Consider the following 16057-nt stretch of genomic DNA (forward strand, 5'->3'; position numbering starts at 1 on the left):
TCTACCTTTACATTTACAACCCTCACCATCAGTCCTGATAACAGTTATCCACTATTGTATCACAAGAGACCTATCCGCATTTCCTTTCATCAGTCCCGCCTAGACAGATTGGATACTACTCAGTGGAGATTCTACCTTCCTCCACACTCTCTGGATCTAGATTCCCTCTTGAAAGCTTATAAGCCAGTCACTTCTGCCTCTGTAGCCCCCCCCTCCCATTTTCAGTAGCCAATGTCTAAGTTGCCCATCCCTGTCTACTCTGTGTATGGAGAGGGTGGGAATGACCCTCCCTGTAAAATTTATTCCCTCTTTTGAGCTACTGCATCCATAGGTGTAGGTCAAGTTCATCAAATTGTATCAGATTACTCTTTTTTTACTCTTCTTTCTTCTCTAGTTAAGTTTTCCCTCTATTTTCGAAAGATAGTTTTGCTGAATATAGAATTCTGATTGATAATTTTTTTCTTTTAAATAGGTCATATCATAGATTTTAACTCCCTGCTTTCTGATAGATGCCGTTGTTAAGTGTCATCAAGTTGGTTCCAACTCCTAGTGACCCTGTATAGGGTTTCCAAGCAGTGGCTGATGAGTTTGAACCGCTGACCTCGTGGTTCAAACCTACCCTGCGATCCAGTGCTTTATCCTACAGCGCCACACCAGAGGCCCTTATATGTGACAAGTTGGTTCTCTCTTGCTGTGTTCAACAGTCTGATTATATGTGTCAGTGTGAATCTCTTTATTGTACTTTGGAGTTCATCAATTCTTCTTGAATACACAGATTTATGTATTTCCTCAACTTTCAGAACTTTTGGGTCATTATTTCCTCAAATACTACCCCTTCAAAATTATATTCTTTTCTCTCTAACCTTTACTTCTAGAAGCTAATGACAATCAAGTGAGAAGTTAATGAAGAAAGACGTTTTTTCATTAATGTAAGCTGCCTTATTGTTTCTATGTACTCTACCTATCATCCCCCAAGTGGTTGTAGGGAAGATGGCCCACTTTCCTGGTGTGGCGTGCTCATTCCAGAAGGGCCAGTATGTATGTTCGTGCACTTGATAATAATCTACAAGTCTCTTAGAATCTGTTCATGTCTCTTCACTCTTTTTTTTAAATCATTTCAATGAACATATTTTCATATTTGTTGATTCTTTCTTCTGTCTACTCAGATTTGTTGTTGAACCTTTCTAGTGAATTTTTCATTTCATTATTTCTATTTGATTTCTCTTTATAGTTTGTATATCTTTTTTTGTTAATTTCTGGAGTCCTGGTTTGGCACTGTAAAATAAGCACTTGGCACTAGCTGCTTGGTTGGCAGTTCAGACCTACCAGCTGCTCCTCAGAAACCCTATTGCTGTTAAGTGGCATCAAGTCCGTTCCAGTTCATAGTGACCATGTAGAGGGATTCCTGGGAGTGGCTGGTGGGTTTGAACCACTGACCTTGTGGTTTGCAGTCTAGTGCTTACCCTACATCACTACACTGGACTCCAGAAATCCTATACACAATCACTATGAGTTGGAACCTACTCAGTGGCCCTTGGCAACAACAATAACAACTTGATATTCTTTATGTGTTGCTATATTGTTTGCCAGATTTTCTTTAGTCCTTTTAGTATTTTTAGGACAGTTGTCTCATAAGTCCAATGTCTGGGATACATTAGATGGTTTCTGTTAGTCTTAATTTTTTTTTTTTTTCCTGTGGATGGACCATAATTTCCTGTGTATTTGCATGTCATAATTTCTTCTTGGAAAAAAAAATCATATTCTCCTACCAAGATTTGCTCTTCTTGTTTGGTGTGAGCTGCATGTTGTCCTTTTTATTGTTTTTGTTTTTTGATGTGTGTATGGTCTCTGAAATCTGACAGAGGAGACCTGGAAAGGGAAAGACAAATACTTTCTGTTTTTACAGATCGGCTCTGTGCTTAGGCATTCCTTCAGTGCTTAACCAATTGTTTACAACAACTAACAGTTTACAATTGCCTTTGCCTTTATTTCCTGCTTGCATAGAGCTTAAAGATCCTCCAGACTTAAGGTTCTCACAGGTCTTTTCTGAATGTGCATGTAGCCCTAGGCAGCTTTGAGGCTCCATGTTTTGTTTCCTTGGTCTCTTCCTTTTCGGGCTTTTTAGGCTGTCTGCTGCTTGCTCTGTTCTTCCTTACCCCATTTGGCTATAGCTAGTATGTTGCTGCTGTCGTTAAATACCATCAACTTAGTTCCAGTTCATAGAGACCTGATACAAGGTTTCTGCGGCTATAAGGAGCTGGACTGCGAACCACAAGCTTGGCAGTTCAAATTCACCAGCCACGCCTCAGAAACCCTGTATAGATAGGTTCACTGTAAGTTGGAACCAACTCAACAGTACTTAACCACAACCAAAAAAGGAGCAACAAGCTTTATCTGTCTCCCGTGGAGCAGCTGGTGGGCTCAAACTAGCAACCTTGTGGTTCGCAGTCCAATGCTTATCCTCTGTCTTCCTTTAAATGCTTTCAACAAACACTGCCTGGGAGGTCACTTGAGCCCTGTTACATTTCTGAGAGAGATAAAAGAGAGCCCCTAAAGTAATCTTTCACTTGTGACCATAAGAGAAGTCAAAGCACACATGTTAATTCTTGGAGAACAAGATTTATACTGCTCCCTCTGGAATCAGCAAACCACACCAGGGACGAGGGCCACCTTCCTCACAGCCACTTCTGAACTAGGAGTGGGGAATGGTAGGTGGGTAAGTTAAGATGCCGCAATGAGGCTATCTTACCTGAAATTTAAAACTTCTTTCTTCATTAATCTCTCACTTGATTGTTAATTAGTTGTGTGGGTTTTTTGTTGTTGTTGTTGTTGTTGTTTTTGTTTTTTTGTAAGTAGGTTCTGGAGTCCTGGTGTGGTGCTGTAGGTTAATGTACCAGATTGCAAAACCATTTCAGCTGCGAAAGAAAAGATGAGGCTTTCTGCTCCCATAAAGATTTACAGCCTCGGAAACCCCGTACAGAGTCACTATGAGTCGAAACTGACTCTGTGACACACTACCACCACCACCACCACTGTGAGGGTCACGAATGAAACAAGAAGGATCGTGTCTTCAAAAGATTCTGGGAGAGAACCAGAGTACCTTGCTGAGCAGTGACCTGGGGCAGGGAACAACCCACCAAACACCTGACTTTACAGCAGTGACAGCTGGAACACATTAACTACTATTGAAGCATCCCCACCGATCATAGATTGTTGTCGTTAAGTGCAGTGGAGTCAGTTCCGACTCATAGTGACCCTGTATAGGGCTTCCAAGGCTGCAAATATTTGTGGGAGCAGAAAGCCTCATCTTCCTTCTGTAGAGTGGCTGGTGGGCTCAAACTGCTGACCTTGTGGGTCACAGTCCCATGTTATCCTACTGAGCCCACCACGTTCCTCTCCATCATAGATGAGATGTTTTTTCTCTTGGTTCCCCTGCACATACCCTTGCTTGCAAGCACAAAATATATAAACCCGTACCTCACACTGCCCCGCTCAGACCTCTACCCAGGTGGCACTCATAACTTCACTGCATGGCAGTTCCTAGTAAAGCCTTGTATGGTCACCATGACTTTTCCCACCTCTTGTGTCAGAATCCAGCCTGGGCCTCTGAGAGCCACTCCTACATCTGGTTTGCTGGGGTGCAATACCTACTCTGCCATTTTTTATCTTGTCATTCTCATGTATAGACATTTTCATAGTTATTTTGATAATTGATCGCTTGCTCTCCAAAAATAATAAACCTTTTCACAATGTTAACAGATATGCGTTTCAGCACACCTATGTCAGCAGTGGACTGTGAATCATAAGGTTGGCAGTTTAAACCCACCAGCCACTCCTTGGAAATCCTATGCAGAGTCGCTGTGTGGGGGAACAGACTCGATGGCACTTAACAACAACAATAACAACAAATATCTTCATAGGCTGGTATAAAATTTTAATTTTGGGGTTATTATCATTGAATGTTGTATTTGTTGTTAGCTGCTGTCAAGTCAGCCCCCTACTTACGGTGATCCCATTTGTTACAGAGTAGAACTGCTCCATACTTTTCTTGGCTGTAATCTTTACAGAAACATTTCACCAGGCCTACTTTCTGTGGCGCCTCTAGGTGGGCTGGAACTGCCAACCTTTGTTAGTGATTGATTGTAAACTGCTTGCACCACCCAGTCTCCTTATCATTGAATTGTTTTTGTTGTTAAGAGTCATCAAATTGGTTCCGACTCATAGCAACCCTGTATAGGGTTTCCAAGGAGTGACTGACTAGTGGCTTTGAACTGCCAACCTTGCTATTAACAGTGTTGTTGTTGTTGTTAAGTGCCGTCGAGTCGGTTCCGACCCATAGCGACCCTGTACAGGGTTTCCGAGGGTGTAAATCCTTACAGGAGTAGAAAGCCTCATCTTTCTCCCGCGGAGCGGCTGGTAGTTTCGAACCGCTGACCTTAAGGTTCGCAGCCCGATTTGTAACCACTGTGTAATACTTGATATTTATATTGCTTTGAATTTCTTTCATTGTTGTTGCGTTTGAACTCTGGTTGAATTAGTGTTTGCTTTTTACAAGCTGTTGGTTCCTTTGACCATTAAACTCTTCAGTTGTTTCAAATGTTCGCCTTTCATTGGATATTTGGTTTATTTGAGTTTGGGCCTGATCAGATGAGAACTATCTGTGTCTGTGGTAAGGTTCATCTTAGCTGAGGATGGGAAGTTCCTTGCACTGGAGAAGACTTGCTGAACCATCTTTAATGAATGCGTCTTTAATTCACTCATTCATTCAACAGAAATGTACTGAATTCCTACTATATAATTAATTAGTCTATGTTGTTGTTTAAGTGCTGTCGAGTTGATTCCAACTCAGCAACCCTGTATAGGTTTACAAGAAGAGAATGGTAAATTTGAACTGCTGACCTTGTGGTTCAAACCAACCTTGTGGTGCAGTGCTCCCATAGTGTCAGGGACCACAAAGTCATACCCTACCCTTTGTGAGCAAATAGCCTGCAGGGGTAACACTGAGTAAGCGAGGTGTGCAGGACATCTCAGCATACAACAGTGTTCTGCTTTTTAGCTGAACTTTGCTGGTTTCAGTTTTATACAAGTTTATTTCTTGTTTTTTTCTAATGTACCTACGATTATGCTCACCCATCTTTTCCTTAAAATGAAGAGTCGCCTTTTGTCTTAGTTGTCTAATGCTGCTATAACAGAAATACCACAAGTGGATGTCTTTAATGACCAGAAATTTATTCTCTCACAGTTTAGGAAGCTAGAAATCCAAACTCAGTGCTGGCTCTAGGAGAAGGCTTTCTCTCTGTGAGTGCTGGGGAAAGGTCCTTGTCTCCTTTCAGCATCTGTAGGTCAGTCTTTCCCAGGATCTAGGAGCTTCGCAGTACAGTATCCCAAAGTCCAAAGGACATCTTTCCTGGCTCTTCTGTCTTGGTGGTAGTAGGTCCCTCTGAACTCGGCTCACTTCTCTCTCCTTTTATATCTCCAAAGAGATTGACTCTAGACATAACCCTAATCCTGTAGATAGCATCAGCCTCACTAAAGTGAGGATTTATAACACTTAAGATAATTACACCAGATCAGAGCTGATCACAGCAGATCACATCATGGGGTGATGGCATCATAGTAGATCTCATCATGGAGGTGATAACATCTTAACTGCTAAACCACAGAGATTCTTGGCCAAGGCAAGTTGACACAAAATTTTAACTATCACACCCTTCTACCTCAACAACTCCTTTTTCTGCTATCATGATGTTTAATTCAGGGACCTGAAGAAGGAATTACTTTTGGGGGTACAAATGGACCCAGGTCCTCTTCTCTGGGGAAAATAGTTCAGGACATGTAGCTTTCTTCAGAAGGTTCATTTCACCTGATTCTTTCCAGGACAAAACTGCCAATGAGTTGCAGATGGCCAGGCCACAGAAGACCATGCCAGCCCTTCCTCCAAAAACAGGTAGGTGTGCCTCATCTGCACAGGTGGATGCCACAGAGAACTGAAAAACCATGATGAGGGAACCCCCTAGCATCCTGCCCATGGAAAACCCAAGTTTCCAATTCTTCTTGCCCAGTGTACCATAGTGGCCAGGATGGTCACCAGGTGGGCGGTGAATTACTGCATTACTCTGTCCTGTCTGCAGGGGTCCAGGCTGCCTCCAACATGCCCATCCTATTGCCAACCCTGAAGCAAAGCTTCTTTGACCATCCTCTGCATCGAGGGTTCTTGCACCCCATCCGACACCTCTGTAGGCCCCCATTGGCGCTGACTCACAACTCACCAAAGAAGGCAAAGATACAGGTGTCTGGGGACATGTTCCCTGTTGACTGGAGCCCACCACCTGTAGAATTCCTGAACCCGAAGCCTCCACAATCCACCCAGGGAACTCCAACCCAAGCACAGGTGAGTGTGACAGAGCCTCAGGGCCTGAGAAATGGGATCCACCAGCAGTCCAAGGAGTAGAAGCAGAAGCCCCTAAGTTCGGATTCTGAAGAAGCTCGGCTGTCACTGAAGGAACTATTTTGGAACTTGCCAGGCTTGAGCCAGCAGGTCACATCCCCGCGAGGCAATGCCCACACCTCAGTAAGCCACACCCCTTCGTCTTCCTCCTCAGTCATTCTATAAATCATCTCTCCTTGGTCATGCGCCAACTTCCCTTCTTGGGCTACCTCACCGTGGCCCACCCTCCCCTTATCTCTCTTAGCTATCAGACCATGACTAGGAGACTGGCCTCCTAAGGCTAGACTGCACCACACCCTTTATTTATGCTTGAACTCCTAATAGGCAAGATCTTGGTACTGGGGTCTGGGCTAGGTCAGGCAGAGACTCAGGCTGGTTCTAGTCCCATGCAGCAGAATTCCTAAATAGAAACTAAAGTGATGAGCTTCAAGTTGGGTATAAACTACTGTAGCTAAGTAGACTCGTGGAGACATTTAAAAGCCCAGAGATCTGGAAAGTGTATTCTCAAAATACGGTTTTATTTGTTTGTAATAACCCAAGATGGGTTGTTGTTGTTGTTGTTGTTGTTGTTATGTGCCGTGTAGTCAGTTCCGACTCATAGCGACCCTGTACAGAGTTTCTGAGGCTGTAAATCTTTACGGGAGCAGAAGGCCTCATCTTTCTTCCACGGGACAGCTGGTAGTTTCGAACTGCCGACCCTGAGGTTTGTAAACATTACACTACCAGAGCTCCTTGGATAATAACCTAAGTGTCCACTATTAGGGAACTGATTAAATGATTACATTTTCCAGTATAGAACAGCCTATCCCCAGAAATCACCTTTAAGCCAGATAATTGTTGTTGTTGTTGTTAAGTACTATAGAGTTGATTCCGACTCATAGCAACCCTGTATACGGTTTCCAAGGAGCAGCTAGTGAACTTGAGCTACCAACCTTACTATTCAAAGCGACTGTAGTCAAGTGCATTAACCCACAGTGCTAAATAACAGACAGACCTATAAAGTGAACAGGAGTCCTGGTATGACGCTGTCGGATAAGCACTAGGCTGCTAACCCCAGGCTTGGCTATTCAAACCCATCAGCACTCCTTGGAAATCCCATACAGGGTTGCTATGAATTGGCACCGACTTGATAGCACTCAACAACAACAACGATAAAATGAATAATTACCACTATGAGAAACCTACTTCTCAGAACAGTCAGCTATATAAAAACCACAGTGGAAGCATTTGCCCCAAAACAAAGTTCAGCAGGCAGGAAGGGACAAGAAAGGATGAATGGAAATGGGAAACCCAAGGAGGAAGAAGAGTACTGGTACATTGAGGGGTTGCTGCTCAAGTCAAGAAAGAGAATGTATGGAACTTGTTGAATAAGAGAGGAATTCATTTGTTCTCTAAACTTTGACCCAAATCACAGTAAGATGTTTTAAAAAAAAAAAAAAGACAAAGAACCACTTTGGAATTCATATGGAATGATCCTCAAGACATACTGCTAATTGAAAAGAGCAAAGTGGAGGACAGAGTATGTGGTATGTTACCATCTGTGTTAGTGGGGAGAAGATGTCAGATGTCATTGTTTGCTTACCTATGCATAACATATCTCCTGATGAATACCCTGCTGCTGTGTGTAGGAAGGAACAAGGAACTGAGTAGCTGACAGTGGAGGTGGGAGGGAGATGTTTTGATGTATGCCTTTCTACTTTTTGATTTCCTAATCATGCAAATGTATTGGCTATTCAGAAAAATAAGCAAAATAAACCGATGACTTAGTTTAGAAAAAATTCTATTCTTATTCACTCCTCTCTGTCTCTGTCTCTCTTTCTTCCCCATTCCCATACCCCATTTCTCCAGTTTACCTCTAGGAGCTCAGAAAGCTATGTCAATAGCTTAGATTACTTACTGCAGGAGAAAAAGTGAGTATGGGAAAGGGTCCTTCATGGGGTGGACATTTCAGTGGGGGGTGCAGTAATTTCTGGGGTGTCCCCTAAAAGACTTGCACCAAATTGCTGTGAAAATAAAGCAGCTTTCCCACCCCAGGCCCAGTGTGCCTTCTAGGAGCATCCCGTTTGTCTGGTTAATAGCAAGTATGTGTAATGATAACCAAGTCAAAGGGTAGTGTTGCAGAGACAGAGAATATCCAACCCCCCTCCCTCCCAAATACTGAGTCCAAGATCTAAGTCTTCTCTCCACTTTGGCTCTTTGTCTTTTTGCCCAGTTCTTGGCAGTTTGCTGGAAGTTTTAAACAGGTAGTGCTTTGCTTTCATATGTGTTTTGAAAAGACTGCTCAGATTACCAGGAGAGAAAGAGGTGAATGGGTGTGAAACTTGTGGAGTTGTGTAAGAGAAAACCAAACAAGTGGATCCCAGGCTGAGATAGGACCATAGGGAGGCCCATCTTCAGGTGGACCTCCCTCAGAAGACAGAAGCATGAACTCAAGGCAAAGGCCTGAACTAGAGAGAAAAGATTTGAGGACATGTGGGTACAGACAAGGGCTGGGGAGGCTTTGTAGTAGAGCCCCCTCAACAGCCTAAAGGAACAAGGACTGATGTAGCTGAAGGATGGGATACTGACTGGCGATTTGAGGATGGTTCTGGCAGAAAAGCCAGGCTCTGGCAAGATCACGTTAGAGCCCTATGCTGTAGTGTGGGCCCACTGAATATAGGGAAGCAAGACACCCAGGGAGCTAGAAGGGAACTCAAGAGGCCTCTAGGTCTCTTCTAAGGAGATCTGGTGGTGCCGTGGTTAAGCACTCAGCTGCAAACTATTCAAAAGGTCAGTGTTTCGAACTCACCAGTTACGCCCACAGGAGAGAGGTGTTGCAGTCTGTTTCCATAAAGGTTCCACCCTTGGAAGTCCTATGGGGCAGGTGAACTCTGTCTTACAAGATTGCTATGAGTCTGAATCCACGTGATGGCAGCAGGTCTGAGGCCTGTACTAGAGATAAGGGGTAAAGGGTAGGAGAGTAGAGGATAAGGCTAAGTAAGATCTATAGGGCTGCTTTCGTGGCCAGAGACTCAGGAAATGTGCCAGGAGCTCCAAGGAGTTTTTCCCCAGAAGGAGCAGGTGGGCTAGACACAGGGCTTGGTGTACTAGAAATTGACAAAATATCCAAAACAAGGTATACAAATAAAAACATGTCTGAAGATGTCTGATGAAAATCATTTCCTTTAAGGCCTTTCTGTTCATTTGAAAACAATACCATACAACCACTTCCCTCTCTGAAACCCTGAGTTTTTGAGCCTTTGTGAAGAGAGACCAGGGCCCTTTGGTCCCGCTGTTCCTAGACATTGTCCATTGGGAACCCCTTCAGCCTGGTGACCTCTGACTTTGGCTCTTGTTTGCTCTGCAGGGAACAGTCTCTGGAGCAGGAGTGGGAGAATCTGCTTCTACAGGATTATCCCAACCTTCACTCATTGGATCTCAATGAAGATGAAGTGGCTCTCACACCTGAGCACAGGTGAGAGGAACAGACACAAAAGTAAGGGGACAAGGAGCAGAGTCCCAGCAGGCACATCTGAAAGTGAAGGGCTTAAGTGTCCACCCACTCTGGTTTTAGATAGAATGTCAGCCAGTACTTTGTGTACTCACATTCATTCATTGAGTTGAGGAATATTTAATTGCCTACCTCGTGTCAGGATCTAGTCTGGGCCTTTGAGGACACAAAGATGATAAAACATGGTCTGCTGTGTCCCCAATTTTCTGCCCAAATTTATAAAACCAGGTCTAGGAAACAGGACTATACAGACTGACCCACAGTTAAGTGAAAAATACCATTAAGGGGAGAATACAGCCAGAAGGCATCTTTCCTTTCCCCTGTCTGGGGACATAAAGGTGGCTTCTATCAGTGCTGTGTCCTGACTGGGGGCTCTGCTGGCCCTAATTTAATTGTGCCACTGGCTGGAGAGGCGCCTGGATTCATCTGTACCAAAAGGCTCAGGAAATGTGCTGAGGACCTGTGATTGAATCCATCATCAAGTTTCCCTGCTCATCAAGCATTTATTGAGTGTCATCTATGTGCCAGGCTCTGTTATATAGGCTCTGAGGATATTGCTGATGTAAAACTAAACAGAGATCTCTGCCCTTAGGTTACTTGATTTCAGATCCATGTTACAAACTATAAACAAGATAAAGATAGGGGGCTTCAAAAAGTTCATGGAAATTTTTCATAATCTTTAAAAGCCATTTTTCCATGAACTTTTTGAAGCCCTCTCATAACGAACAGAGCGAAAGAGAAAAGATAAATAGGAATGGTGCCTCCAGAGCATTGGGAGAGTTGTGAAACTGGATAGGGATCAGGGCAGGACTCAGTGAGGAGATGATTAAGTGGAGACCTGAAGGAGGTGAGAGAGCCAGTTCTGTGGGCACTCCACAATGGGAACAGCGGGAAGCTGAGAGGCCAGAGCAGAGGGGTGAGATATGAGGGGAAGAGGAAAACAAACAGGGCTAAATCTTCTAGTTTTTGCACCAAGTGAAAAGACAGCCAGTCTTCCAGTGCCCGCCTGAACAGGCCACTGTGTTGAGAATAGACTGGAGGGGTATGGGGAGGGGAGTAAGGGCAGAAGAATGGGGGGAAAGGTCATGTAGTGTCCAAGATTGGGGGTGGAAGGGTGGAATGGGCAAATTCGGGATGTAGTTTCAGAGTAGACCCAGCAGGAGTTGCTGGTGAACTAGAAGTGGGGAGGGTATGAGTAAAAGACAGTGACTCCAGGGCTTTGGCCTGCGCAACTGAAATGGTAGAGTTGCCTTTTAATTAAACTGAGCACAAGACTATGAGTTGTGCAGTCTGGGGAGAAGGGGTGGCGAGAAGTTGATAGCTTATTTGAGGAACCCCAAGAGAGAGAGATCTTTCTTGTCTTAATGATTTTTTGCTTTTTTCCTGTATGATGTTCTTGATGTCATCCCACAACTCTTCTGGTCTTCAGTCTTTAGTATCTAATGTATCACATCTGTTCTTCAGATGATCTCTAAATTCAAGGTCATATTTTGGCTCTCGTGGACTTGTTTTAATTTTCTTCAGCTTCAGGCTGAATTTGCATATGTGCAATTAATGGTCTGTTCCACAGCCTGCCCCTGGCCTTGTTTCGGCGGGTGATAGGGAGCTTTTCAACCGTCTCTTTCCACAGATGTACTCAATTTGATTTCTGTGTATTCCATCTGGTGAGGTCTCTCATGCTGTCTAAAGAAGGTATTTAAAATGAATAAATCATTGGTTTTGCAGAAATCTATCATACAATCTCCATCATCATTTCTATCACCAAGGCCATATTTTCCAACTACTGATCCTTCCTCTTTGGTTCCAACCTTTACAGCCCAGTCACCAGTAATGATCAATACATCTTGATTGCATGTTTGATCCAATTTCAGATTAAAGAAGTTGGTAGAATTCTTCTATTTCATCCTCACTGGCTTTAGTGGTTGTTACGTAAATTTGAATAATAGGGGTATCAACTGGTCTTCCTTGGTAGGTGCATGGATATTATCCTGTCACAGACAGCATTGTACCTCGTGGCTTACCTTGATGTGCTCTTTTTGACGATGACTACAACACCATTCGTCTTCAATTTGTCATTCCTGGCATAGTAAACCACGTGATTATCAGATTCAAAATGGCCAATACCAGTCCATTTCAGTTCACTAATGCCTAAGTTATCTATGTTTGTGCATTTCATTTCATTTTTGACAATTTCCAATTTTCCTAGATTCATACTTCGTACATTCCATATTCCAATTATTAATGGATGTTTACAGCTGTTTCTCTTCATTTTGAGTTGTGTCTAATCAGCAAATGATGGCTGTATTCCCATGAGCTTTATTCCCATGGGCTTTACTCCATTCGCACCATCACGGTCAACTCTTCTTTGAGCAGGCAGCTCTTCCCTGGTCGCATTTTGAATGCCTTCCAACCTGAGGGTCTCATTTTTAGCACTATATGTGACAGTGTTTCTCTGCTAGTCATAAGGTTTTCAGTGACTAAATATTTGGAAGTAGTTCGTCTCTCCTTCTTCGTAGTCTGTCTTCAACTGGGTTATGGTGTTGGAGGAGAATATTGAAAGTTCCATGGGCTGCCAAAAGAACCAACAGATCTGTGTTGGAAGAAGTGCAACCAGAGTGCTCCTTGGAGGCCAGGATGGCCAAACTTGGTCTCTCATACTTTGGCCATATTGTCAGGAGGGACCAGTTGCTAGAGAAGGATATCAAGGTTGGTAAGGTGGAGGGTCAGAGAGAAAGAGGAAGACCTCCAGCGAGATAAATTGACAAAGTGGCAGCATCCGTGGGCTCAAGCATGGCAACAATTGTGAGGTTGGCCCAGGACTGGGCAGGGTTTCATTCTGTCGTGCATAGGATCCCTATGAGTCGGTAGCGACTCAATAGAACCTAACAACAACAACAATGAGAGATAACAAGTAGATGACTCATCTGAAGATGCAGTCTCATAAAACCCCACCAAAAGAAATTAAAGAAGACTTAAAGAAATAGAAAGGTGTTCCAGGTTCATGGATTGGAAAAATTAGTATTGCTAAGATGTCAGTGCTACCCAAAGTGATTTATAGATTCAATACAGTCCCATACAAAATTTCAACAGCCTTCTTTACAGAAGTGGAAAAACCAATCTTCAAGTTTATGTTGAATGGCAAGGGGCCTCGAATAGCTAACACAATGTTGAAAGAGAAGAACAAAGTAGGAGGACTCACATTTCCTGATTGTAAAACACCCTGGTAGCGCTGTGGGATAAACACTGCAGTGCTAACCACAAAGTGGGCAATTCAAACCCACCAGCCACTCCACAGGAGAAAGATAAAGCTTTCTGCTCCCATAAGGATTTATAGTCTCTGAAACCCTTTAAAGAGTCACTGTAAGTTGGAATCAACTTGATGGCAAAGTTGAGTTTTTTTTATACAGCTATAATATACAAGGAGTCCTGGTGTGACACTGTGGGTTAATGCGCTAGACTGCAAAGTCAGTTTGAATCACAAGGTCAGTGGTTTAAGCTCACCAGCTGCTCCTTGGAAACCCTGTACTGGGTTTGGAAACCCTGTCGCTATGGGTCGGAACCTACTCTGTGGCACTTAACAACAATGATGACAATAGTACATAAACCTGGTACTAGTGTACTAGACATGTAGACCAATGAAATTGAGAGACCAGAAATACACACATTTATGGCCAACTGATTTTTTACTAGGATGCTATAAGTCCATTTGATGGAGAAGGAAGAGTTTCTTCAGTAAATGGTGGTGGGAAAGTTATATTTCCATGTGAGAAAAATAAATGCTTGACATCATACACAAAAACAAATTCAAAATGGATTAACAACCCTAAATGTCATTCATAGAAGAATAACACTGTGAAGAATGGGAATTTCAGAGCACTTAATTGTGTTCATGAAGAACCTGTACATAGACCAAGAAGCAATCATTCGAACAGAACAAAGAATACTGAGTGGTTTCAAATTAGGAAAGGTTTGTGTAAGGGATGTAGCTTTTCACTATATTTATTCAGTCTGAATGCTGAGCAGACAATACAAGCAGCTGGACTATATGAAGGAGAAAGCGGCATCAGGATTGAAAGAAGGCTCATTAACAACCTGCAATATGCAGATGATAAAGCCTTGATGAAAGCAAAGAGAACTTGACACACTCACTGTTGAAGATCAAAGACTACAGCCTTCAGTATGGATTACATCTCAATGTAAAGAAAAATTCTCACAACTGAACCAATAAACAACATCATCATGAATAGAGAAAAGATTGAAGTTGTCAAAGTTTTCATTTTACTTGATCCACAATCAATGCTCATGAACGCAGTAAGAAATCAAACATTGTATTGGGCAAATCTGCTGTAAAAGACCTCTTTAAAGTGTTAAAGATGGATACCTGGTGTGGTGCTGGAGAATAAGCACTGGATTGCTAAGTGCAAGATTGGTGGTTCAAACCCACCAGCTGTTCCTCAGAAACAACTTGATGGCACTTAACAACAATCACAAAGTATTAAAGAGCAAAGATGTTATGACCCAGCAATCCCTCGACTTGGTATGTATACACAAGAAATACAAGCCAGGACATGAGTAGATATATACACACCAAGGAGCTCTGGTAGTGTGTGTAGTGGTTATGAATTGGACTGCGAACCACAAGGTCAGCAGTTCAAAACTACTAACTGTTCCATGGGAGAAAGATGAGGCTTTCTGCTCCTGTAAAGATTTATAGCCTCAGAAACCCTGTACAGGGTTGCTATGAGTCAGAACCTACTCCACAGTACATAACCACCAATGTTCATCGCAGCACTATTCACATAGCAAAAAGAAGTGCAGAGAGGAGATCTGTCAGCAACAGCACAGAATCCCAGACCAAGCAGGCTCAGGGGATGGTGCCAGAACTCTGAACAACATATAAAGGAATAATTAGAAGGTTGGAAGGCTTATAGCTAGGGGAATTTGTAGCAGAAGCAAGAAATCCAGTGCTTTCTAATTCAACACTCTCAGCTACTCCCAGAGCCGCCATTTGGGGTGAGACTAAGCGGGGGAAGGATCAGAGCAACCACGGATACCTGAAGAACCATGAAGATAAAGGGTGGATATTCTTTTTTTTGTATCTGTTCATTGGTCTCTCTCTGGCTGCGCACCTCCATTCTGGTGACTAGACGGGGTGCCTGAGTGAGTGGACAGCCCACCCCATCCCCAGAGGGTTTTACTACGCATGCACACAAATCTCCTTGAAATTTAAAATGACAGTTTCCACTTAAAACCAAACAGCAGCGCAAAATGGCCACACGTGGCCCTGAGCTGTTTACCACTAGGAAAAAGACCTGAACAGGGATTGTGGAGTGTGACAGGCAGACTAAAAAGGAAATAGGCCAAAAATTAAATCCTGAGTTACGTCACAACAACCAACAGTGGCTTCTTGAAATCTTTCAGGAAGAAGAGTGAAAAGGGAAGCCCATCTCCTGATCACATCTACCTGGAGGCAATCAGAAAACATAAAAAATACCAAAATACACACCCATCTAACTTTTAAGGCCACAGATAACTCCTGAATATGCTCAAAAAACAGAAAGAAGCAGATGACCGTAAATCAGCACATGTCCAGAAATGAGATAAAGTGACTGAGGCAAATGAGCTGGAAGTAGACCTACGCTCCATACTGGAAGATGGGCAGGCTTTGGAAATGACTAAGAAGGAATTCAGAAACTTATAAAATGTATTAAAACACTATACAATGGAGTTGAGAAAAAGAAGAAGTCAGGAAAGCAATACAGGAACAATCAAACAAAATACATACAGCATTGGGAACAATGCAAAATCTACAGAAAGAGGTCCAAATGATTAATAATAGGATATCAGAACTGGACAATACACTGAAAGGACAAAGGAGTAGAATATAAGAGTTAGAAGCCAGAACTAGTGAGCTAGAAGATAAATCTCTCAACAATACTGAGATAGAAGAGCAAACACAAAAAAGGATAAAAAAAATCTGAAGAAGGCCTAAGATTCATGTTGGACAACATGAAGAGGAATCGCTTAAGAATTATCGGTATTCCTGAACAGAAAGGATCACACAAGTCCACAGAGGAGATAGTTGAAGAGCTTCTGGGAGAAAAAATTTTCCTAATATC

At 42.9% G+C, this 16057-nt stretch overlaps 1 protein-coding gene across 1 annotated transcript in view; it reads left to right on the forward strand.

The window, feature by feature from the left end:
• Positions 1 to 16057, forward strand: part of FAM178B (family with sequence similarity 178, member B) — a 180312-nt gene that overhangs the window by 21799 nt on the left and 142456 nt on the right. The window contains 5 exon segments of the mRNA XM_006878280.1: positions 5878 to 5947; positions 6132 to 6559; positions 8106 to 8110; positions 8308 to 8358; positions 9795 to 9902. Of these exon segments, the coding sequence (XP_006878342.1) occupies positions 5878 to 5947; positions 6132 to 6559; positions 8106 to 8110; positions 8308 to 8358; positions 9795 to 9902 (662 nt within the window).

This window comes from Chrysochloris asiatica, unplaced genomic scaffold (assembly GCF_000296735.1).
Source record: "Chrysochloris asiatica unplaced genomic scaffold, ChrAsi1.0 scaffold00395, whole genome shotgun sequence".
In the NCBI taxonomy this organism is placed as follows: domain Eukaryota; kingdom Metazoa; phylum Chordata; class Mammalia; order Afrosoricida; family Chrysochloridae; genus Chrysochloris; species Chrysochloris asiatica.